The 25,523-nt window shown below is 48.6% G+C and overlaps 2 protein-coding genes across 3 annotated transcripts in view; both read right to left on the bottom strand.

Annotated features, from left to right (window-relative positions):
• Window positions 1-4,269: 4,269 nt before the first annotated feature.
• Window positions 4,270-18,447, bottom strand: LOC144104850 (serine/threonine-protein phosphatase 2A 56 kDa regulatory subunit gamma isoform-like). 2 transcript variants are annotated; one of them, XM_077638061.1, is made up of 7 exons: window positions 18,292-18,447; window positions 18,090-18,167; window positions 17,223-17,579; window positions 9,658-10,778; window positions 7,841-7,913; window positions 7,438-7,542; window positions 4,270-5,131 (listed from the first exon to the last, which is right to left on the bottom strand). In XM_077638061.1, exons 1-7 carry the CDS (start codon window positions 18,316-18,318, stop codon window positions 4,991-4,993), a joined length of 1,902 nt encoding a protein of 633 aa, XP_077494187.1. In that variant the 5' UTR covers window positions 18,319-18,447; the 3' UTR covers window positions 4,270-4,990. The 2 variants fall into 2 exon arrangements, with proteins under 2 accessions (XP_077494187.1, XP_077494188.1); XM_077638062.1 differs by having other exon boundaries at window positions 17,223-17,528; window positions 18,292-18,446.
• A 299-nt stretch (window positions 18,448-18,746) lies between these two features.
• LOC144104847 (uncharacterized) overlaps window positions 18,747-25,523 on the bottom strand; it is a 30,313-nt gene continuing 23,536 nt past the window's right edge. Inside the window, exons 17-20 of the mRNA XM_077638058.1 lie at window positions 24,035-24,070; window positions 23,726-23,793; window positions 22,695-23,014; window positions 18,747-19,152 (exon numbers count right to left, since the gene is read on the bottom strand). Coding sequence (XP_077494184.1) covers window positions 19,052-19,152; window positions 22,695-23,014; window positions 23,726-23,793; window positions 24,035-24,070 — 525 coding nt within the window. The 3' untranslated portion in view covers window positions 18,747-19,051. The remainder of the gene's footprint in view (window positions 19,153-22,694; window positions 23,015-23,725; window positions 23,794-24,034; window positions 24,071-25,523) is intronic.

The raw sequence follows: 25,523 nt of genomic DNA, 5'->3' as shown, positions 1-25,523 counted from the left end.
GACGAAAAAAGAAAATTAGTGTGGATTAGCGATGCCGGCGTTCTGTGTTCATTGGCGTTGGCAATGTTCTACTCGGCGATGGCTTTGAGGAAAGGAAGGGCGCATAACTGGCTCCCTGGATATGCGGACGCCTCATTCGTACTTTCATACATTTGAGGGTGGTGTGAGAGAGATGTGGCTTGAATGAATTAGCGCTGACAGCGTTGTGGCTGACATGCAGCACTGCAGCAATAGCTAGGCCGCAGCGTTCATCTGGTGATCTCTCGGGATCAACCATTAACTGCATGCCACCTCCCAGGGAGGCATGCAGGGAGGGCGCGCTGCCTATCCAGTGTGCGGAACGCAAAGCCGGCTTTTGCAGTTGGAAACCAACGCCACACGTACATGAAAGCGAGATTGAGGTCTCCACTGACCCACAGAACCGGTTGTGCGCCTTTCCTTTCGTGAAAATGAAGGGCCTTTGCAAAATAAGTTGTCAATGTCAATGAACTCTATGAACGCTGTCGGCTCATTTGTTGTTTTTGAGGAAAGGAAATGGCACAGTAACTGTCTCGCATATCTCGGGTGGACACCCGAACCGCCCCATAAAGGGATAGATGGAGAGAGAAAAAATTGAAAGTTGGATCCTAGATGGAGAGAAAAAATTGAAAATGGATCCCTTCCCTTATGTGGTTCAGGTGTCCAACGATATACATGACAGATACTGCGCCATTTCCTTTCCCCAAAAACCAATTATTATTCTTATTTTGAGGAAAGGCACAGCACAGGGGCTGTGGCTCCATGCTACTAGTGGCGCATGTGCAGTAGTGACTAGGGAGCGAGAAATATCCGCGGCGAGGCGCGCGTTGTGACATTATATGCCTCCTCGGAGCACGCCACAGCGAAATCGCAAGTTCGCGGCCAGTAAAGTTTCCGCTGTAAAAATCTTCCAGGGTGGTCCCCTACTGATGCAGTAGTCCACGGGCTTGTGCTTTACATAAAGCCCGACCCACCAGCCATTTTCTGGCCGGCGGGCTGAGTGGTCCGTAAAGCAGACTCCCAGGAAGAGTGAGCGGGAATGGGGACGGGGGTACTGCCTGTGGGGAAGGACATTCCCAAAGGTAGTGGAAAAGTGTGGATCTAGGCACGCCACAGGTGTTACAATGTGGAGGAAAGGTGGGGCGAAAGCATGAGACGGCAGGGTGAAATAAAGCAGCTCGTCCGTAATTGTCGCCATATGTCACTGGATAAGGGCGACAAGGTACTGTGGGGTGGTGGTAATGTCATGCGGCTGAGTTAGTAGAATGTGGTGATTTGATGATATGTATAAAGGACTGATGGGGCCTCTTGCGCAGGGTTGGGTGCCTGATCGTCCGGTGTCCGGGAGGAGAGTTCTTGGGCCAGCGCATGAACACACTCATTACCAGGGATCGAGGCATGCCAAGGGATCCACGACAGAGTAACCGTTCTAGTCGAGAGGTGGCTGTGGCAAGAATACGGTGCGTGGCCGGCGTTCTTTACGTAGTGGCGGTATGCGGCCTGAGAATCTGCAAATTTCAGTCATGTTTTTGTCAATAGTGGAGTGGGCCGGCGCAAGTGCGATGGCAGCTCCTTCCGCCTCTGCAGGTGAATTAGTTCGGTTAGTGCGGCGGCCTCCACAGTGCCGTCTTCATAGGCTGCGACTGCCGTGAAGAATCCTACTTTAGAATTTTCTGCCGCGTCGACATAAAGGATAAGCACGCAGGAATCACGCGGTGAGGTGCGAACAACACAGAGCACATCCAAAGCGCGTTCACCACGAAGCTTGCGACTTGCTGGCCATTCGTTCGGCACGGAAGCTATGCTGGCGTTCGTGGCATCGGGTTTGTTGAGAACGATGTGCCGACGAACTACGACTGCAACTTGAGTCCAGCACGTTTTAGCAAGACGCCTGGCAGCACTTCTACATGGTTTGCCGCTCCGCGCGTCCGTTTCACCGTACGTAGCAGAGCGATCTGTCTAACGGGCAAGCCGTTGCTCCGAACGGGTGTACGGGGTCAGGGTGCCATGATAACGTACGCCACCCTCAAGAGGGAACACTAATGCTAACACATACTGTGCCGCACAAGCCGAATTGATAGCCTGCGACTTTTCTGGACAACGCTGAACGGTTGGTCTGCCACCCCGCCACATCAAAATCGTTGTAAGCATCATTGGGTACGAAGGTAGCTTCAGACTGCCTATCCAATCAACATTGCGCCGTAGTAATCAAGTTGAACAATGGTTCAACTAGTGGAAGTAGCACGAAAAAAGAAGACTGAAAAGCATATTTATAAGACAGGGCTTCTCGTCCGAAGTTGCGCCTTTCTGGCAACCTCGTTTTTTTGCCTTCATTTTACGAGTTCTGCAATACACCTGCGCACACCAGCTGATCACAAAGGGGTCAGGTTGTCACCATCTCGATGGGCGAACCCACACCTCATTGTCCCGGTTTTTCCTGGCAACGCCGGTCGTGCTCCTGGCACTGGTTTCCCAAGGTAGGTGCAACCGATTCACAGCTAGCGCCCCCCACGGCACGCTTGCATCGATACACCTGGGCAGGGTTGGATAAATAAGGCGCCAGCTAAACTTCGTCCAACAAATCAGTGGCTCTGTATTCCTAACCCATTAACCAGCATGGCTAGCTATAGAGAACACCGTGGAGGCGATAAGGATCTATGTACAAGGCAGCTTGCTGGCAGCGTTAGAGACTGCCAAAGACTGAAGGCACACTTGAGCTCGATGACACGCTTCATTAAAGCATGTAATGCAAGCTTACTACGGGAAGCTCGGCGAAGATGTCGCTGTTTCACCTACCGCTTAATACATCAAAGGAATTCAGAACCAATCGTTCGTGGGAGGGCTTGCTCTTGCATGGGCTAAGTACTCGTGGCATCAAGCTATCCGATATAACACGAGAGAAATGACAACACGAAAGCTTGACATGGCAGAGCTAAATACGCCTCTTCCAAGAGCCACAGATTTTCTAGGTCATCCTTATAATGCTTGCACATCAACAGCTATTTGTAGCTTAAGCCGACACCAAGATACAAATAAGTGAAATGTTCAAGCAGTGAGCAATTACTGGCACCGCTAGTCTTATTACCTCATGCTATTTAGTAACTAGGCGCTGTTGGTAAGCCGTGCGAGCTGCTCATTGTTCTGGAATATATCTAGTTTGGCTCGGCCAGCTATAATTTCACAGTGATAACTGTTTGTGGCTCAGTCCTACACCGAGTAATAAGTAAAGCTGATTTAGGGAAGACAGTTCACACAGAGCACAAGTGGTGGCGCCACTAATCGCACTACTTCGTGCTATTTAGTCACCAAACACTTTTGGTGTAATGAGAGCTGCTCATCTAACAAAGGACCGCAGTAGTGGTCTAGCACTTGGATGCCTCGTATGCAGGAAGTGCAGGGTTTGATCCCCAGCGCTGCCAGGTACCCCGCGGAGATGCAATATGTACAAGTTTTCTCCTGACCTGGTGCTTGGCTGATCTAGGGTGAATTGCTTGGGAAATCTGTCTTTGACCTCACCCTGAGTAGATGAAAACACCTTGAGCCATGGCGCTTTTTGGCCACAGATGACCTCACGCCGTAAAAACTCATCAACAAAGGGCGCGGTGGAAGGCTCTCCTACAGATTACAAAACAGCCTCGTCATTTTCCAGTCTCAACTTGCTAGGTTACACGAATGTCTGCCCCATGCGAGAGACGTTCAGCAGCTGAAGAAAGTAACAGGTGGAGCAGGCTTCAATGACTTACTGTTCAGCATTTTCTTGCACTCCCACCTACCAACGTGCAACAGTTGCACACTGCTTGTTTGGAACAGCTGCAGGCTTTGCCACTGCGTGTTTCACTCTTCTGTAATAGCGTCAAAGCATCACAACCATAGTATACAGCAGCCTGTACAAACTACTGTGGGCTGCTGAAGTCAAACCATCAAAAAAAAAAAAAACATCATGCAAATCAATTCAATGTGTACTGTGCAGGTCACAACGCAATAGATGTTGCAACAGCACTCTGAGCAGGTTTTTGCAAGCTCAGCGTCCATAACAGTGAAAAGCTGAGATTGTCAGTCGATATCATGTACTAGTCGTAATGCAACACAGGTGCTGTCGCAACGCTAATCTGCAGTATGCAAGACAACTGAACATATGTGCTTTTTATAGAAAGCTATTTGGCAGCACACCGTTCTCATTAGTCAATTACCAATGAACTTTCATACCGCTGCATTTGGAATGCTGAACGCAGAGCAACCAGTCAACACTAGTTGAGATTATCAATATTCTTTATTCAACTAGGCATTATGCCTGCACTACCCTATCGCCACGCGACTTTCAAACAGCTGTGGGCCACAAACTTGTCATCCCATGTCCTGTCATTCTGTTGGTGCCATCTTTTCAAGCAGCAACACAACAGGGGTGCGGTGTCATGCAGTCAACGACTTAGTGCGCACACAATGCGTACACAGGCACTAGCCTCCTCTGCAGTCGGGCACCGACAAAATCAAATCCGATGCCAAAACTGCATGTCAAAGAAAGAAGAAAAAAGTCACAGGGAAATAGGCAGATCACGAAGCCTGGCGCGGCAGCCACGACTAGGTTGCACGTGTTGCGATGCCATGGCTCGGTTGGCATTAGTGGGTTAAACGGCGCAGCTGCAAGGGCGCAAGACGACGCACCGCACGCCTCCACCGCGTTGCCGCTCGGAGAGACAGATCCCCCAACAGGGGCCCATTGAGCGAACGAGACACGGGTCAGGTGTCGACGACTCTATTGGAAATGCCTAGCTGTGGTGGGGTCATTTGTTGTTGCTAGCTGGTCCTCTGAGCCCCTCTTCCCTCCTTCTAGAGAGTAGGTGTGTGTGTGTGTGGTGTGGGTTGCCGGTGGCAGCAGCAGCAGCAGCCTTGGCCAGCGAGGCGCCTCGGAAGAGGAGGAGAGGGGGCGTACAAAAATAAAGGCAAATAAATAAGCCCTTGTTCTGGGTCGTCATCAGAGAGGGGCGTCGGGGGGTGCCAGCAGCTGGTCGGCCCTCTTGTGGTCGCTCAGGGCCTTGAGCGTGAGCGAGTCCAGCGGGAGCTCCGACTTGCGCCGCAACAGGGGCTTCTCCTTCTTATTAGCCAGGGTCGTCACCTGCATGCACCCCATCAGGCCAGAGCTCTTCAATCATAACTTGTGCCAGTACCCGCCACTTTCACAAGACGTGGCGCCCTCTGGGGAGTGTCTGCTACCCAGAAAACTAGTTGAAAACAATTGCACGCAGATGACGCAGGCACCAACTGCGCAAGTGGCAGGTGCGTGTTTCACAGCTGCTGCCATCTGTCACTCGCACCTGTCACCAGCATGAACTGCACATGCGCACTATAACCGGGTGGTTTGTTTTCATCCAGTGGAGCTTTCTGGAAGTGTCTAAAGTTCACATGTTCAAATAGGTATGGCTTAAAGTCTGTGCATTCTCCTGTTTCAAAAGCAGCGAACACCGCTGCGGTCTCGGATTGTGTATGGAATCTCCCACCACCATTACGTCGAACCCAACCTCTTGCTTCCACTTTCATCCAAATATGAATCCAATCCCCGCAGCACGAGTTTCGTAACATTCATTTTTATGCTGAAATTGCTCATGCAATGCGGAGTGCCATTTCTGCCGAGATGACATAACACGGGGAGAGCTCAGCTGTCATTAAGCTGTCACATTCTCAACTGGAGCTCCAACCGATCTGGCATGACCTGAAATGGACTTGCCTACACAGTGGCAACTTCTAGGATACAGGCCCAGCTGCCAAACTCCCCTCATATCTTACAATCTGGCACACCGTTTGATTCCGTATTTGGGGATCTACTTGCTGCTGCACTACCCATAACAGTCTGAGCCACCTACGCCTGTTCAAAGGTTTACAGTGCTGCTGAGAAAGATTCACAGCCTCTAGAAACTGAGAATTGGACACACTTAAATATTGAGCAAAGGTTTCATAACGGGTATAATTAGAGAAAAAAAAAACCCTTATCTGCACTGTGAACTCGCTCAAGGCATTGTGGATCTGCATCGAGGCCCAAATTGCATTTCTCAGCTCATAACATGATTACATGATGTCCAAATGTATGATGCGATGTTTGTTTGCTGCAGGTCTGGTGGCCTTGATTTGGAGCCATTGGAGTGCTTTAATACAGGGCATACTGCTTGATTCATAAACCCACTTCAAATCAAACTTCTACTCCAAATGGCCCACAAGGCTTGTTTGGCAATTCAGAAACCAACCTAGACTTGATTCACTCCATTAGTGGAGTTTTTGAAAAACATTAAACTTTCCTCCAAAATCTCAAGGTAGCACCAACACTACCTTAAGAGCTTGACGGCCTGTTTGCTTGTAAGCATGGCAGATGCCGCAGCTTCGTGTATACACTTCGTTCTGCACCTAGCCGAAGCTTTTCAGGAATGTTCATGCAATGCGGACGGGGAGAACAGTGTGCCCAAGCATTGGCTGAGGGATGCTCTCGTACTGAAAGCGGAATTTCTGGTGAGGCGTCCATGGCTAGCCTCCCAATGCCCCTACTGCCGGCACCAAGCATGGATAATCACTGTCGGCTGCTGTCTCCAATGCTGCAGATGCTCACTGCATACAGCGTAGCACATTTTCAAGTCGTTGCTGGAAACCTGGTCGACACTTCATAGCCGAGATATGGAGCGCCTCTCGCAGCTCATCACGAGCCTGCCCTTCACTCGAGTGGCGAAGCTCCCACAGACAGCGGCAAACTCACTGGGAAGAGAGTATTTCACAGCGGCAGCCAGGAGGGGGTCTCTGGAAGCACTGCTGAGCAGTGTGAACATCTGTACTGCATAGATAAATGGCTTGCTCAGCGCCCCAGGGTCTAACGTATTCACACGTGTCCTGATGTTGGCAAGAAAGCGCGAGCATTGCTTGTCTCACAGAAGGGATATCTGCGGTAGATGGAAGGCCACGGCTTTTCAAGATTGTTGACATTATCGCTCCCAACTGCCCTGACAGCCAGTAGTGGCATTCCCTTTGGGGGGGAAGCCTATTTGACTAGTTTGGGCTTATGCACTCTAACGCACTGTGCAGAACCAGACTTACTGCATAAATTCCAAGTAGAAATTTCACACCAATCTAGGCCACCTCGCATAGACACTGTCACCGGTGGCAAAGGTTGCCAGATATAGAATGGTTTTCAACCAATTCTCACCGTGGTTTTGTTCATGCAAAACATATTTTACCAGGCTGTGAACGTGACAAATGTGCGTATAAAAGACAGTGACAAGCTTGTTTTCAAGAAACAGAAATTAGATCCTCTTCTGGTCATCCTTATCGACTGCTCACTGTGAGGAAGCTCCAAGCATCCCCCCTGCCACACACACAAGCAAATCTGCACATTTAACTAGCATTCCCACCCCAACCGGCCAAGCCTGTGGCCACCATACTCACCTCCCTGGCTTCCTTCTCCAGCCTGTCGTAGAGCATGTCGTCGTCTTCCGGTGGGCTGTCGGGGGGCTGGCTCGGGGTGCCAACCAAGGGCCGCACTATGTGGAACTGCGTTGCGACACCACCCGTCAGTCCACTGCTCACCCAAGCTCTCCAATAACAAACCAGCCGCAAAACTCCTGTCCCCATGACTTTGTTTCACGCGCTCAATGTTCCAAAATTGAGGGCTAAGTCTCTAAGCCTCCAGGCTGCCACTTGAAACATGGCAGTGAAAAAAATTGCACAGGACTGCTCAAGAACCTCAGTGCACCCGCTAGCTGCTGGCGTGGCTAGAGAGCTCCATCTCACACACACACACACACACACACACACACACACAAAACTGCCCTGCAGGACACTCCCTCACCTGAGGATTCTTTTCGGCAAGACTCTCTATCCTGTTCCAGGCGTCTTCTCGCTCCCTGAGACGCATCTTCTCACTGAAATCATTGAGCAAGATTAGTGAAAAGAGCAACGCCATTCACATTACCCCAGAAGAGACTACACAGAGCTGGAATCAAATGCAAGCTCCATCTGCTGATAGAATACAATTTTTCAAATTGTTACATTCCGCTCTTGCAAGCAATCAGCCTGATTTACATTTCCTCATGAAGGGTGCCTGCAATGTGTATCGTAACATACCAGTTTAAAAATCAATGTCGTGCTGCGCTCCTGAACAAAACAAAACGTGCACGTGTCCACATTGAGTCCGGCCTGGTAGTACAGCTGCTTCCAATACAAGAGGGAATACAGTGTGAGCATTAAACCAATGATTACTCTTGAAGTGCGAGTCAAAAGCAAACTTTTTCCTTTGTTCTAAACAGTATGCCTCTGGATGCCAGATTTTCAACTTCAGTGCAGAAAGAAAAGAGTTTGTTGCATTGCGTAGACTCTGTGTTCTCTGTCGATGTCTGAGAAAACTCTCCCCGGAAGGAGACGACCAGATGTCACAAAATATGAGAAAGATGAGCCAAAGAAGCAGCAAGCACAGGTAGCAACCGACAATGTGGAATACAAGTTTTCTGCACTTCAATTTGCTATGTGAGCAACAGCTATAAATTGCCTGTGCAATGTTTAATGCTAGAGCATTGACCGGTACTGGGCAGAGTGGGTGAGAGAACAAACGCGTTAATGACATCCTAGTCGAAATCAAGAGGAAGAAATGGGCTTGGGCAGGGCATGTAATGCAAAGGCAGGATAACTGCTGGTCCTTACGGGCAACGGAGTGGATTCCAAGAGAACGCGAGCGTACCAGGGGGCGGCAGAAAGTTAGATGGGCGGATGAGATTAAGTTGGCGGGAATACAGTGGCCGCAGCTGGCAACGCACAGGGTTAACTGGAGAGACATTGGAGAGGCTTTTGCCCTGCAGTGTGCGTAGTTAGGCTGATGATGAAGTTATAGAATGCTTTTTTTGTTTTCCTTTACCAAAGGCTAAACCCATAGCCATATCCAGATATTTTCTTGCAGCACAAGAAAAAAAAGTGCAAACAATGTGGGATGACATTCTGTCTCGGTCCCAGGTGCTATGAGCTTTAGAGTGGCTCCAATTCATCTGCGCAACTATCTGCCACCCCACAGGAGTTTCCATTCATTCACAATGCTGAGGCCCTACCCATACAGCGTCTCTTAACAAGTATGTTTCATGGCTGACTGGTATTATTTCTGTTGACTATCAGGTTTTGGACCAACAACTCAATCGGCATACATTTTATGCCCAAAGCTCATATAGCAGTCAGCCACGGTGCTCTGCCGCGTGACAGAGGAATGAACCTGTGCTCTCACTGGTACATTCAGACAACTTCCGGTTATTCAGTTCCAGCTGACGGCAAATTGGAAAACGTTATGAGAACAGATAAAAGTAAAATTAAGAGTGGTCATTTCATTTGGTTCTGTAGTAAAATCGATTAATGCTGCATTTTTGACAGAAGTTTGAATCTCCATGCTGAAAATAAATCTTTCCTAGACTTTTTCTTTTTTTTTTTACACCAAGAAATTAACAGCACAAAAATTATTTGCTGTCACCTTGGTCTGTGCGTGTCCGCTACGTTTTAGGTTGCATTTTGAAACGATCTGACTATGATTGCCTTTTAAAAAGCTGTCAGATGAGTAAGGCGAAACCGGAAGCTAGGGTACTGTACACTTGAGAGAAAGGAGCTCGCGCGGTGGTAAAGTAGACAACTGACTTGTGGCGTTCCTGGCGGTAGTTCTGGACGCAGTCGTCGAACAGCTTCTGATTCATCTCCATCAGCAGCTTGAGGGCGTTGTAGACCAGGCCATAGATGGTCTTGTTCCAGTGGGCCTTGGAGTTTTTGTAGAGCGCAGGGAACACTATCGGAAGCAGGGTGGCCGCATTGTCGCTCACCAGGCTCATGACGTACTCGTTGTTCCAGTAGTAGAGTGCCCGCTCGGCCACCTGGAAGTGGGGCGACGCGACACAGCGGGCCAGCTGCCGGAAGAGCGGCACCATCACCTTGGCAAACTCGGCGGGCTCAATGACGTCCAGGATCTCCTCGAGCTCGTTGAGGAACATCACCTCTTTGGGTGAGTGCACCTTGGGCCAGAACTTGAGCAGGGCCAGGATCACCGGCTCCGTCAGGCTCGGCTCTTTCTCAAGGAACTGGACGACGCAGTACGCCAACTGCGGGTGGTACACGCTCAGCGACTTAACCTTGTGCAGTGGCATCAGCACCCGCAGGAGGAACAGCTTGTGCTCCTCCTTGAGGGGTAGCGCAAAGCCATTGATGATGGAGCCCAGGATCTCGAGCAGCTCGGCAACACCATTGTGGTGCTCCGTCTCATAGATGAAGCGGTAGAACATGTGGTTCACCTGCTTGCGCACATAGGCACGCAGGCCCAGGAACTTGCCGTAGATGCGGTGAAGCGTCGTCTTGAGGAAGTCACGCTCGCGTGGGTCCTCCGAGTCGAACAGCTCCAGCAGTTGCAGCACGAACCGCTGGTCCAGGTGGCGCTTGGCGAGCGCTGGCTGGAAGTCCGGGCTCTCAAGGAATCGCAGGAACAGCTCGTAGACGAGCTGCAGGTGGGGCCAGGCCGCTTCCAGCGTCGGCTCGTCCTCCTCAGGGTCAAACTCGGCGCCATTGGGGTTGGAAGAGGGTGGCAGTGTGCGGAACACATTCACTCCAAACATGTGAATCATCTCAGGGTAGATGGGCTCTGTCAGGACGCCCCGCTGGGAGGTGATGTACTCCACCATCTCGTGTAGCGCTGCCCGCTTCACCTCCTTCCACTTGAGATCCGACAGCGGATCGGTGACAAAGTCAAACAGCACACAGCACTGCCGGATTTTCTGCGGAGAGGCAAAGGAGAGCAGAGAGCATGCCAGACCCATTGGGACCTTGTCCCATACGTTCAGATATGCAGCCTTCACTAGAAACCGATGCCATCAAAGCTATACACCTCGGAACACCTGCTACATTTTCTGTGGATGTTAAGTGAGGGCAATTTGCATTGTACCATCTGTAAGTGCAGGAATGTGAACCAAGGAAATATATCCATTCAGGCAAAAATTATTGTATATATAAAAAAGTGTGTGCGTATCTGCATGCAAGAGGACGAGTGGTAAAATTGTCAGATGTTTTTACGAAGCATACCAAGATTGCACCGACATTTTTCCATCCTCTCAGATGCTTTATAACCAATTTGTGTCAATACCTCTTATCTCTAGACAGTTACTCACCACTGGCTTCAGAGCCTCAAATATACTGCTTCCGACTCATTCCTGTTATAAGATCTCAATGTATGAACAAAACAGCAAACCAGAGTCAAACAAAAGCTACCATAAAAAGAAGAAGCATCTATCTTAATGTTTTCTTGCATTCATTTGGGTGCCTAGCTTGACAAATTTCTATGGAAGATTTTGCACATTTCAATAACTTTTGTAGTGTCTGCATTTCTGCCCATTGCGTCTTGCATACAGGTAGAGTCGCGAGTAAAAAATATTAGCACACATCTTTGGCGATCAGAATTTGTATATCTCACCACGTGGCGCTGCGGTTTGTAGACCTGCCTATCGGACCGTTTCCATATTTGCAGCATAGGGAGGGACGGCAGGCAGTAAGCTTTATCAAGCGTGTCATTGACCGAGCGTCGAAGTGCCAACCCTATGTGACTGTGCATGCGCATTTATTTTGGCTCAGTTATCATGAGCAAAGATGGCTTCTTATTTAGTACTGTTTTTTTATGTCGATGATGGTTTGTCAAAGGAACTCGCGGGAACAATAGATGATAGTGCTGCTTTTAGCCAGTATTACACAAGCTCGAAAAACAGTTTATTTTCCCGATGCAACTAATTCACACAAATCACTTTGTTGGGAAAGTGTAGTAACAATAGTAGTAACAATATTAACAAAATTAATATCAATTCAGGAAAATAAGTAAGGAGGATAGCCAGCTTGCTGTCATGATGCGAAAGCAAACACGTCGTTGCACTAATGGCGTGCATAGGCCCCACCGACCCTCACAACGCTTTGAAGGCGCGCAGGGAAGGAGTCACTGCTTGCAAGGTCAGGAAGAGCCTGGAGCCTGCTGCATTCCTCTTGAACCACCGCCCAAAGGATATCTGGCGATGACTCGTGCAGCTGCCTTTTAGCTAGTCGCTTTTTCATTAGCCCCCATATATTTACAATTATATTCAAATCTGCTCTCTTGGAAGGACATGACAGCTCCTGCATGCAGAGCTGTTCAAGCAGTTACCAAGCGCAGTGCGGCTGAGGCTGCTCGCAAAAATAACTGCCAAACAAGCAAAAAAAATAAAATAACTATCATATTCTTCACCGGTTGCCTGCGGGAACAAACCTGCATTAAAAAAAGAGAGAGGGCAAGACAGAAAAATAAATTTTGATGGGCCGTGTCAGTCCACTGTACCGCCCTAATACTGTAGAATAGGAATGACCCGACACTCTCGTTATCAGCCTCTTGGTTCCCCACAGCGCCACGTGTTGTCATTCCGGTGATCCGGTCTTCCGTCATGTGTGCAAATATTTTTTACTCGCGACTGTACTCGGCAGTGTTCGGATGGCATGCACAAATATGCACTCAGCACCTGAAGAGGATATAAACCAGGCCACACACACAGTTTCCAAATTAATTGCTGCGGCCACTCAAGAGGATCTGTTTTTGGTGTGAGCAGTTTTCCCAGAGGACAACAATAACCTGGGAACATCAACATTGCAGCACGGTCTCCAGGAAACAACGCACAGAAGGCACTGTTCATTTCAATCAATCCACACTTAAATTGAAGCCAAGGCCAATACCGTGTGCTGTTTTCATGGGAGAAGGCTAATTGTTGCACTTTTTACATGCCTCTAATGCGAACCCCATGAAAGATAGAGAACGACTTCGAAAAGCTGATCACCAAAATTTGGGGAATGCACAATATGACAGTAACTTCTGTATCTGTCCAGTGATAGAAGCTGTGGTGAGAGCAAATGACATTTTACGGTGCAAACTCGAACCAGACTCTATTCTCAAAGCCAACTAGCAGGCAGCGAGTAGAGAATGACCACACTGCTTGAATATACTAGGCATGTGTGAATAGTGGTTTTTTGGCTCGAAGTGAATTCAAATGGAAGAGCAATTTTCTTCAAATAATTTCAAAGCGAGCACACAAATACATTTTAAAAATCGTATTTTTCGAACACACAAGGCCATTACATGAAAAAAAGAGAGAATGCACTGAACTTAATCACTTACATGCAAAGCTGACATACCATAAAAACCAGAATATAGGTCGAACGTTTTTTCAAAAAAACCGTGGCGAAAAGTAGACCCCCGTCTTATATACCGGTCATTGGAAGTCAACAGCCTCCATCACCATCGCCATCAGCAGCAACGCAGCGTGGCGATGTTAGCGACGTTCTCGCACCACCATTTTTCATTTCTGTTGTTGCAAAGCTATTTTGGTTAAAGGCTGCTTTTTCACATTTTGTTTCAAAATGAGCAGAAGCCGCTGACAATTCTCCGTTGCCTTCAAGAAAAATGCGATTGAGTATGTGAAAGCTCACAGCGACCTAGCGGCACAGCATAAATTTGAGGTATCCGAAAGGAGCATTCAGTACTGGCGGAAGCAGAAGCTGCATATCACAGCTTGCAGAAACGAGAAGAAAACATCATTTCGTGGGCGGACCGCAGTGTATCCAGAATTGGAAGGAAAGGTGGGGCTGCATGCAAGATCGCTGTCTGTGACTGCACTGAGTTCTGCCACAATGAAGGCAAAACAAATAAATTAAAACAGACCATGGCAATTTCCACCCAGTGATGGGTGGTTTTCAGCACGTGAGATTTTAAAATATACAGTGCTGTACTTGCGCCATATGGATCAAGAACACAGGACTCCATTCCCCTTTCCTATCTGAAAGTATAAACAAAACTGCTAGCTGTGGTCATGTCACCTCACAGTCAGCCACTGACAGCAATCATACATCCTCACACTGTAGAAGTATTTCCCTGAAAACTGCTTTTCTGTTGTATACACATATCCTTTTGTGCACTAAATGATTTTGTAAATTTCTGCAGCACAGTTCATTTTGCAACATCTACAAGAGTGTCAAGTTGGTGGTGCATTCTCAGCCACTTTTGTTTAGGTTTAGCAGCTGCATTCTGAATGAATCTCAGACGGACGAACTAAGAGTAGCAACACTACTAACGACTCCACAATGTCGATTTGTGCCACAAATACCAGGAGCTGCACCATCCACTGTTCTTTTACCAGCTCCGTGCAATGGTGTGAAGCTACAAGATGTGTAGCAAATAGCAGTTCTGGGCCCTGACACACCTCCTGCAATGCAGGCGTGCTTCTCCAGCGAAAGTGAGCTGTGCAGACACATTTACGAGCTTCGATGAACCCTGAATAAGGGCTCACAAAGAACAAGCGAATGTCTACATCCTATGCTTGCATGAACATTGCACTTTCTAACACGTTGCAATGGGTCAGTGTGCAATCAATGGTTTTCTTCCCTATTTGGATGACACTATAAGGTTTGATATCTTGCAAAAATATCTTCAAACTGATTGTTCAATGCATTGGGGAGAATTAAACAAGGCAGCATAGAACCGACTCATTTGAGAGAGCTGTGTAGCCTTTACATGACTGCGCTCAAGATGACATTGAATGCAGTTACTCCCGTACACACCAAGACTGAGAACAGCATGACAAGCATCACAATCTGACAAGAGGCAACAGGACATATGGTAAGTCCTACAGGAAAAAGCTTAGCCAGCGATACGAGGCCACAATTTCAACAGAAAAAACACTGAGGCACAGCAGTTTAACTAATGCCACAAGCCAATTTAGTGACATGGGAGAGGCCTTTGCCCTGCAGTGGACGTAGTCAGGATGATGATGGTGATTGTGCAGCATTGAATGCATTATTTCAGAGACAAAACGGAACAGACAGGAAATGTACTAGAGGCCTGTAATAACAAGACAGACAGAGACTTGGTGCACGCTACAGTTGCTGCAAACCAGCCCGGTGAGCTCTCACAACAGAGGCTCTGGAGATTAAGCCAGACACACTGCGAGTTCACCCAAAACAGCAAAGTCAACGAGAAAAGTAAGCATGACCGCAAGGACATCAATAATGCTACAAAATGTGTTGTACAGCCTTTTTCTCTTTTTTTTTTCGTAGGCAAAAAAATTTTTCGCTCGAGTCAGAGACCAAACCTAAGAACGCTGCCAGACTATCACAGTAACTAGCAACTGAGTAAAGCAGGCCGGCAAGGAAATCGCAAAGCTTGCTTAAACAGCTAGACAAGTCAAAAGGAGAACATGCAGCACCTGCTAGCCATTCTGGATAGCTCAGTTACTAGAGCAAACACTCAAGTTGGGCAGCAGCGTTTGTGCCCTTGACGCTGCTCTCAGTTGGATGTTTATTGTCATTACTTCCTCGTAAATATACTCTATGTTTGAAGGCCACTCTTAGCACACTGGAATAACTGAGAAAACAGGAAGGTAGTTGGCAAGGTTAAAAATACATTTTATTACATATTATATTAATCACATAAGGCTAAGCCTTATCACACTGTGTCAGATTAGCCTCATATTTAGTGTCAGCAACAGCTATGCCTGTGTCTGATAGTTAAAAAAGGACTCACAGTCGAAAGTTAGTTAAAGGCAACATTAGTGAAAAAAAAAATTTGTTGACTTCTATCCACACATCTTGAAATAAATATATGCCACCTAACTGTGATTGGTTACAGAAAAATAAACTTTTTTTTTTTTCATGACAGAGTCGCAGTTCATGAACTTTTGACAGTGGGTGTGTTCCTCTTGCCCCGGCCCGAGAAGGTCAGTTTCACTAACGACTTCAAGAGTACAGAGTCGATCAAACTTGTCTCGAGCGCTTGAGAGGTGACGTTCGGGGGAAATAAGGTGACATTCTAAAGCAGGTACTGACTTTCTCTGATAATGCTTGCACTGGAGAGCAGCCGAATAGACACATGAACCGCACAGGCATCAGCACCTTAACGCTAGCAAAGCAGTTGCGAAAAGATTTCACTTCATTTGCTCCGTAGCACACCGCCCGAGCGCTCTAGACAAGCATGATCGACTCTGTACGTTTGCTAATGTAGGCCTCTTGCTTTATGGACTCAGGAACCCTGACGCGAATGACTTTGAAAAGCACATGCCACCTTCTGGAGCTACGGACCAATGTCGCACAGAAGCACCAGGAGAAAATTTTCAATGTCACCCACAATGGAACTAAGCAAGTTGAAGTGGATGCTATGAGGCCTCCCAACAAACCCCCAGCCCAGTTGCCTGCTTTTATAAAGACCAAACAGAAGCACCATGAAACAATGTCCCACCCCACGCTGTCACGGCTGCGTTTGATGGCATCGCGAAGTGCCATGCATTCAAGATTTCAAAGTGTAAACTCCACCAAGCTGTGTTACCGTAAGCGTCAAATACAGGAACTGGAAACTCATGTACTTTAAAACAATTTCCCTAGCAATGCAGCTGCAGCCAGTGTTGGAGTTGGTCATTGGTAGACTACCCATCAACACCATCTTTGCTCGAAGGAGCTCCTCCAGCCAATGGCAATAGCGTCGAATGATCCTCCCCCTAGACCAATTCTCCCTATCGCCCCTTTGACCAGCCCCTTTGGACCTGCTAGCATGAAATCGCAGGGGGTGGCAGATGAATGGGGAATAACCAGGGCTTAACCGGATTAACCACAGTCATAGAAATCGGCCAATGTCGTTCGCTGGAGGGCCTCCTTTAAGAGGCATCTGCTGCTGCTTCTGGAGTTTTATCCGACTATAGCATGCTAGCTTGGCCAGCAACAGCACAGACCAGGCCTGGAGAAATTTTCTACTCGCCTACAGCACATGAGCAACATTTGCCTCAATGTCTGGCCCAGCTCTGCAGACAAAAGGGCTGCAGAAGAAATTTTAACGAAACCAAAAAGTTATTAAGGTCTGTACGTGTAAAGCAAGAACATTAAAATGCAGTAAGGCACACAAGCAAAGATATGGAGCAGACATATGTTTCCCACCATCACTGGATTCGAATCCTCTGTCGCAATGAATCACTGCTACACTGGTCACAGTACTTGACAAGGTTCAGAAGGTTCCTCGAATCATTCTATTGGGGTGATGACGAAGTGTGTATCATTCCCTGCATGCATTTTGTTTTTCGATCTGCTTTTCATCACGAACCGGTACAAAGTGACACAGATATCCCCTCATTTCGAGTGTCAGTCGCCACAGCTTCGAAGAAATGCGGGCCGCTCACCTGAATGAGCAGGTCCTCTCTTTCTGCTAAGGGCGCGTCCTTGAGCGCGGGCAGCTTCTGCAGCTCGCGGTTGTGGCTCACGTTGAATCGCGACGAGTTCTGGCGCTTCTCCTTGCGCATCGCGCTGCCCGGGGCCGTGGGCACGGCGGCGCCGGCAAGCTTGCATTTCGCCACCAGGTTGGCCGGCGGCGGTGCGGACTTGGGCCCGCCTCTCGCCGCGGCTGCTGTGCCGCCCGACCCGTTGCTGTGCACCACGCTGCCGGCGCCAGTGGTGCTGCTGCTGTTGTTGTTGCACGCTAGGCTCACCTGCGCGGCAGCAGGAGGTTCGCCTTCAGACCACACGGGCGACGACAGGTGCTGTGATGCGTCACCGAGAAACAGAGCACGACACACGATCACCTTCGCTACCAAGCTCGCGAACATGGGAGATGCACCGAACACTAATGGTGCTACAGGCACGTCTAGCCGAAGCCTCGCCCCGGTCGTGACAGGTCACGACCGAGTCTCCCAGCTGCGGGCCCGGTCGGGAGCAGACTCTCAACGGGCGCTGACGCTAAACCTGCGGAGAGGCCGTTTACCCGTATCCACACCGGCTGTTCTGTCAAAACCGCACACATGGTCCGGGCACGACAGCGGCCGACGACGCGTCGGCACGGGGCCAGCGCCGCCAGCTCGCCAACGCCGACACCGCGGTGGCCCGGGTCGAAACCCCCGAGGCCTCCGCGGACCACCAGTGGCCGTACGCGCGGCGGCGACAGGCCCCGGGCTGCGCGCTAGCCGAGCCACTGCTTTTCCGCCGCCATGTTGCGCAGGCGAGTATGCCGCAGACTCGCACGCGGCACGACAGGCACCAGACGTCCGGCTCACCTCCTCGGCGCCGTCGGTCGTGTCTTTGCCGCTGCCATTCTTGGCTGTCGCACCGGAGTTGTTGTTTTTCGCAGGCACCTGCGAGGCCGGGATGGGCGAGCCACGATTAAGCCTAACAAGTACCGAAACGCTAGCGCGTGTCAGACGCGCCGTGCGGCTCTTTCCGTGCGGCAGCCGGCGCCAGAGTCGTCGCTCAACCCACCTTGTCTTTGTCAGTCCGATTAGGCATTATTTTATTAACAGTTCGCACGCCATCGGCAAAGGGCAAACTGTGCGGAGCAGTGTACTCGACACCCGCCAGCGAGTGCGACTACCAACAACTGACGCGATAGGTCCGGAGGGCGCACGTGACCTTTCAATGGCGGAGCCACATCGCTCGCGTAACAGCCGTAACGCAGCTGTGACGTCACTTGCGGCGCGGCTGACAGCGCGACCTTCTCGCCCATCGCGAAAGTTTTGAGCGCCTTTCCGAGCGAAAACAACAGAAATAAATTTGCCCATCCAGCCGCGCGTGCAGCGGCAAAACCGTTACGCTCGCTTTTGTTCAAACCCTTCCCAAGACGTCTCTCCCCTCTGTGCACTTAATCATGTTCGCAGCACGGCAAGCCCGGCCGCGAAACAGGTGCACAGCATGGGGCCTACAAAAGACAATGCGGACAGGATCCATCATTTTTATTTACACACGTCTTTGCGATCGCCAGTAGACGCAGGTGCCAGGATAAAAACCGCAGTGTCTTGCTCGGGGCAGCGCTGTAAGCCCTCTGCAGCGGGGCACAACAACACATCGCGGAACGACGATGCTTCATGGTTGGCCCCAGCACTTGTGGTACGTTGTAGAAGTGGGGGCGGGGAGGGCAGGGTCTCGCTCTCCTAGCAAGAGTGGTGAAAACTCCCTGGGCCTCAGAGGGAACGGACGATTGAAACCACTACCCATTTACAATCCTCTCCTAGAGTCGGGGGTATCATAGTGGCGTGCTGCGGCCACCGGTGCCATTTCGTCGGCCATCTGCTGACAATGGCTGGGGACTAGACTTGTGTGGCCGTCCTCTGCTGTCCGAGGCAGCTGCAAAGGACAGGGCACGGAATTACATGGCAGGCTACAAAACAACAGGAACGGCTAAATTAAACAGCTGCAGCCGCACAACACAACAAAATTTTATTTACAATGTACGCTCACGTCCTGAAACATGCCCTTCACCATGGAGACACAAGCAAGTCTTAGCAGAAAACTGTACATTTACAATGTGACACTATGCAAGTGGGCTAGTTACGGGGGGAAGCTCTCACTTAATTACTACACAGGGCCATACTTTCACATGGTTCAGTGTGAACACATAACAACCTGCCCAACTCTCTTCACTGAGATTAAAATTCCGCACTAACATCTTTGAGCGCATGTGATAGTTCCATTCAAGTATGTGAGACCACATAAGGACATATTAAGGTGCTCGAAAACTCCATTTCTATGAGAAGAAACAAACAGGCAAAGCAAAATGAAATGAAAACCAGCACATATCCAGGACACAAATTCCTTTCGATACATTCCTTGTAAAGAAGCCTGGTGGCTTTGGTATTCTAGCATAGTGATTGCAAATTCAACTATACAGAGTGAAACCTCACTGATATGCAAAAACAAAAGCCAGCAAAAAATGGACTATCCCAGAAAACATATGATCCAAACCACCTAATTTTTAAAAAAATGTAAATTAAAAAAGTAACTGCTGAATGAGGCACTCACTGACAATTTCACTTCACAAAAATGTCGATTAGCATAAGGTCTGAACAAATCCTTTTCTAGTGCTCACAGAATTTATCCCACGTTTGCGTAGTCCTTAGCGTGGAGAAACTTTGGGACACATCCAGTCCATTGACTGCGAAAGCAGCCGAAATCTCTTTAACATCATATTCAGATGCTCGGCCCCTTTGCAATACTGCATTGAGGGGAAGCCGCGGCCGCAACTGACTGCTGCAGAGTTCTTGCTTTTCACGCTGCATTTCCCAGACACTGCCCATTAGTATGTTATCACATCGTTGTAGTTCTCAGACACTTCACCTTCCTTAGGCATCACAAAGGAGCCGCTGTGAATGTTAGCACATTGTTTTGTGTGCATGTGTGTGCGCGTACAAGTGAACATGCTTTGCCCTTTGCATCTAAGCAACGCAGAGAAGCCATCACGAAGGGTGACCGCCATGTTTGGCTCTCTTGTATGTTTGCACGCGTGCGTTTGGCCCCTAAATATATTTTAAGACCAGAGTTCATCGAAATTTTAAATGCAGTAGCCGGGAAATAGTGTTATCCGGGAACATATTAACTGGGAGAAAAATAAGTGCCATTCTACTGGACATTTTTAACGCCCACAATTTTGACTGCATGAAGTGGGAAATCTTATCAAGAGCTTCAAATGGGCCTAGTTGGTTTGTAATCTTCGACATTGTTATTGCGCTACTCAAGGTGCAAGGTGTGTAAACCTTGAGTAGCGCAATAACAATGTCGAAAATCTTATCACCTGGGAACATCAACGAGGTTTTACTGTACTGTCAAAATAATTACCTACTTCTCGAGAAACTTCCACCAAACAAACCCAAAACTACCAAGAAAAGTGGCGCTATGCATTATGTTCAATGTCACAGGTAGACTCATCCCCCGCCGTTCTGTTGCAGGCACAGCTGGGAAAGCGCCTTTGTGAAAAGTTCTTGGCATTTATACATTTAAGCCAAGAGTGATGACGCCTGAGGCAACAGGTAGCCATCTATTTTTACAGGCATGCCCGTGGTAGTTTAGAAACCGTACAGTGAAGTTCCATTTTGGGAATTTGCCCTTTTTTAATGAATTTTAAGAGAAATATTTGGCACAAAGAAAATCTTAGAGTTATAGGAAATTCTAAGAACCAAAATTTCCCATCTTTTTCCAAATGCTGTATTTTTCAAGCTGCTGCAAGGAAGAAGGGTCAAAAAGAGGGATTTTAGGGTCTAATTGAGGAAACTATCGGTTATGACATGGAACGACTGAAAACATGCACCCACATGCAATCGTGATAAAAAAATTTAACATTTTTGATTTTTCATTACAAGACATGAAACTAAGCATAATTAACCCTCTAGCAGACTTTGACGAGCCACGCTCGTCACAAGCTGACAGTCATTTTTGGCTTATGACGAGTCCAACATATCGCATGTTTTCTGGCACTCGGTGTCCAGTACAAGGTAAACAGGACTCGCACAGCACCTTTTTTCAGTTCTGCCGACAGATGGAGGCACAGGCACTGAAAGGCTGCTGCTTCGTTTTCTTTTGCTTGAACTTAGAAACTTTTCACTGTGCTCAAGAACAAGGTGAAACACGACAGCAGTGATGCCACAGATTTCAGTGACAGCGATGACAGATAATGTGATGAGAAGATGCTTATAGAATGGCACTTTCCATCATACATTCTGCCTATGGGAAAAAATGGAAGAGCTGACACGGCACTGCGTGGTAGTGAGTCTGAAGAGGAACAGTAATGGGAAGAGTGCCGAGAAAGCAACACGGACCTGGTACAGGTGGTGCCAGAAAGCCCTGTGTGTAGCTTCCTGCTTTGAGTGCTGGCACACTTGCGACAAACTAGAGCAGCAGGAATTTAATGTTACTTGTCATAGTACAGATACAGGTAGAAGCAGTTCATTTCTGTTTCACTGTTACTTTGCAATGCACACATTTTCTAGAAACAGAACTTTACCAAGCATACAGAAATTTCTGAAGTAAATAAAAAAAAAAGAAAAGACAATTCTGCTATGGTTCCCCAGAAAAAAAAAAAATGATCCGTTAGGGGGGTTACAGAGTGAGATAAAGACCCAAAGGCCAGGGTAAACAAGAGATGAGAATTATTGTTTAAGATGCGAGCAAGCAGGAGTAGAGACAGGAGAAAGGGGCACCTACGACAGTAGCGGAGTTGGTTGCAAGAGAGGAAAGGAAGAGGCTGGGGGTGTCTACACCTCGGATGAACTGAAAGGGTGAAAAGTAAGAGGGAAGGGGGAAAGAAGAGGAACCAAAGAAGAGAAAGAACAAGAAACTGTAGATGCAGAAAACACCAAAAAGCCTTTCCAAGGCAGAAAAAGGAGCAAACAGTCTTCAAAGATAGACAGAAGACAAAGAAGGCGGAGACAGCTTCACACTTTGCGAGGATTGGTTTAAGCTCAACCGGTGGGACCTGCAAGGTGATGCTAAGCTGTGAAGACGTACGCCATCATGGGTTCAATAACCCTGATTATTTTGCAAGCATTATCCTGATCTCTCAAAAGTATGGCACCATAAGATAGATTTTATTGGTATGCCATTTGAATAAGGGTGGCAGTAAACTAAAGGACTAGTAAGCTAAAGTGAATGTCTTTCTGATCTATAAGCTTTTTAAACTTTTAGTCCTATTTAGTTCCTTGCCGTTGTAAGCTATTTTCTTTCTATGTTCTATGGGATATTATTTTTATTCCTGTGACGGTTTGTTATATCTCTACAGTCTGCTTTTAAGCCACCAGTGCTCTGGTCTTCCCTTGATCGTTTTTATTTTTTGGTTAAGCAGAGCCACCTTTCAGCAAATAGGAGAAACAGAATGTGCACCACGCCTCCCCACTCACAGGAGCTGAGAGAGGCCTGGCTGCTGCGGCCTGGTCGCGGCACAAATGGCGGCGGCGGCATGGGCGGCCCCATGTCGAAGAAGTGTGGGCTGCCCCCCGCCATGCGCATGTGCTTGAGCATTTCAGGGGGTGGCGGCGGAGGCATTGGCGGGAATGGCGGGAAAGGAGGCGGCATCATGTCCAGCGGCGGCAGCGGAGGCAGCGGGCCGTCCAGCAGCGGAGCCTCGTCCTTGGAGAGGAGCGGAGGTCGTGGTGCGAACATGTCACCCGCTGGTGGCATGGGTGGTGGCTGCTGCAGCTCCCGCTCTAGCAGGGTCAACCTGTATATGGGTGTCATGCAAGCGTAGGCGTACATGACTGGCTTCTTTTTTTAGCAAGTTTTATTTTCACTTTGCAGCCACAATCTAGTCAAACGGTGTCCCTTGGCACCTTTAGTGCCCCGTCTTACCCTGTGCCATTGGTGAGAGAGCCAGCCAAAGTTAAGGCCTGCTGGGCCCACAGTAATCGTCGCGTGCAGTTCAAAGATCACCAAATCCTGACTGAGCCCACACACTTGAGACTCAAAGCGGATTCACGTGAAACCACAAAAGGCAATCATTGAAGCTTAGTGGGGCAAACAGGAATGTCATCCTAACTTCAACGGTGATTGATGCTGTGGAAATGACCCCAACATGACATGAATACCCTGTTCTTCAGCTGCCTATTGTTTTCAAGGCACTCTTTACTCACATTGTCCCAGGCCATTGAAGACAAGTATGGACGGTCATCTTGGGCATGCTGGCATCAATTCATAATAAGTAATTAGCACTTGCTTTGCACCTCTTTTACTGTGTGCTCACCCAAGTGGGCACACCACCATGGAGGAGTCAGGTTTTGACTTTCCACCTTTGGAAGTTAGTCCAATTCATTTGCAATTCACACAGCAACTGACAGTGCTTTCGTTTGGCTGCAATGAGCAGCTCCTTTGTCCTTTGCACATACAGTGCACAAAAATTCACAACTTGAGGTAACCCGGCAGCTAAGCCACTTGCCTCTGACGCAGGGCTGTTCTGTCCCGGTTGGCCTCCTCCAGCTTGCGCTCTGCAGCCCGGGCGGCCAGCTGCAAAACCAGGAGTGAGGTAGTGCATCAGAGACTTGTCCTCGCACTAGGTGAAAGCCTCACTAGTGAGCTTCACTAGCGAGCTTCTGAAGGAAGCTTCTCTAGTGAGCTTCATCTGCAGACTTCATTTCTGTGACATCATTTCTGCAGATACTGTGAAGCCAAACTGGAAGCCTCAGGATCATTAACAAGCTTTTGTAAGAAGCCGACCTATACTTATGCCTGGTGGCCTCGTACTCACCCAGTTCTCGTGAGCGCGCTTTTCCTGGTCGGCCACCTAAAACAGAGGGGAGAGCATGACTTCAATGACAGTTGCCGCGGCAACCATGACCTCACACAGCTATGTCTAAAAACAAAGCTGCTTCACACGATGTGGATTCTAAGCCATCTGCTGACACCATGCTGAATTCACATTGGAAGAATGGTGGGAAGCTAAACAGCATGAAAAATCACTTGCCAGCTAATCTGCCCAGAGAATGCTAGCCCACCAATAAAACATACTGCACGCCAACTTGGGGCTTTTTACCTGGGGCTGATATGCTGATCATAATTTGCACAATGTAGAGGTGTGCGAATGTTCAAAGTTTTCGAATATCGAATATAAATAATACCATTCTATTCAATTTGCTGAACAAATCAAATAGTATGTGCTCAAAGTTATTCGGAACTAACTGAATCTGTTCTCAAGCTTTTGAACAGATTTAAAATAATTGGCATGAAGCTCGAATAGGGCACGCCGCAGTTTTTTTTCGACGATTGTATCAAAAACAGGGCCCACTGTGATGCTGCTCAGCATGCTTCCTCCATGGTTGTTCGCCCCCAGAGAGTTCACCATCGCGACACGGTTCATTCATGCGGCAGTGTTCATATTGCTCAAACATAGGACCTTCAAGGTTCGGCGACACGACAGGGTTCAGGCAGGTTTAGCAAAGCATGCCTTCAATTTGATATCAGAGGCCATGGCTCAAACTCTCGTACCTCTCATTAACGGGGATTGGGCGCTGTTTGCGCCTCTGTCACATGTCGATAGCGCCCCTGAGCCAGCGACATGGTTAATTGTTGTAGCTTTCCAGCAGCCATCCTCTGCTCACGTCGACTGTCATGAAGCGCACGTGGTGAAAACGGCAATAGCTTTTGTCCTGGCATCCAATTTTTTACGCGACACCAACGTAATGCGAGGAAGCCACCCTAGCTGGTGTTCGACCTGCTGGTGTGATGTGCTGCAGTGCTGTGCGGGAAAGCCAACCCAACTGGCGTTTGCCGTGCGGTGTTTCGCAGCCTCCGCAATCACCATCAGCAGCTTCGAAACGGCGCTGTAACTACGAAAAACTGTCTATCCCAGTTGCTGTTCTTTCGCTGACTAAACATCATTCTTCCAGGGTGAATTTTTGGTGAAATTTTGTATTATGAATTTCGGCTATATTGAACTATTTTTTTGTAACGACAGCTACATTACGGTAGGATTTAGAGCATTCAGCGTGGCACGCCGCCATGCTGTCACGTGGTTGGTCACGTGATGCGGAGCAGCTGCCGGCGGCGCACCACCGTGGCTGACCACGTGGTTCGTCACGTGGTTGGTCACATGACCAGCCACGTGGTGTGGAGCAGCTGCTGCTGCCAGCGGCATGGCGCGCCGGCGAAACCAAACTGCCACAGTTGTGCGCAATCACCATGTCAAGTGGGACGAAGATGAAGGAACGCCCAGCAAAATGGAGCGGCGAAAGACTGAC

This window comes from Amblyomma americanum, chromosome 9 (genome assembly GCF_052857255.1).
Source record: "Amblyomma americanum isolate KBUSLIRL-KWMA chromosome 9, ASM5285725v1, whole genome shotgun sequence".
Classification (NCBI taxonomy): domain Eukaryota; kingdom Metazoa; phylum Arthropoda; class Arachnida; order Ixodida; family Ixodidae; genus Amblyomma; species Amblyomma americanum.
This window is presented reverse-complemented; position numbering and strand designations above follow the sequence as displayed.

Excerpts from the sequence above, each read along its gene's own strand:
- LOC144104850 (XM_077638061.1), bottom strand. The coding sequence starts at position 18,318 with ATGCCTAATCGGACTGACAAAGACAAG. Across the intron at positions 17,580-18,089 it reads CGACCGACGGCGCCGAGGAG|CACCTGTCGTCGCCCGTGTG; the intron begins GTGAGCCGGACG and ends GACGCATCACAG. Across the intron at positions 5,132-7,437 it reads TGGAGAAGGAAGCCAGGGAG|GTGACGACCCTGGCTAATAA; the intron begins GTGAGTATGGTG and ends GGGTGCATGCAG.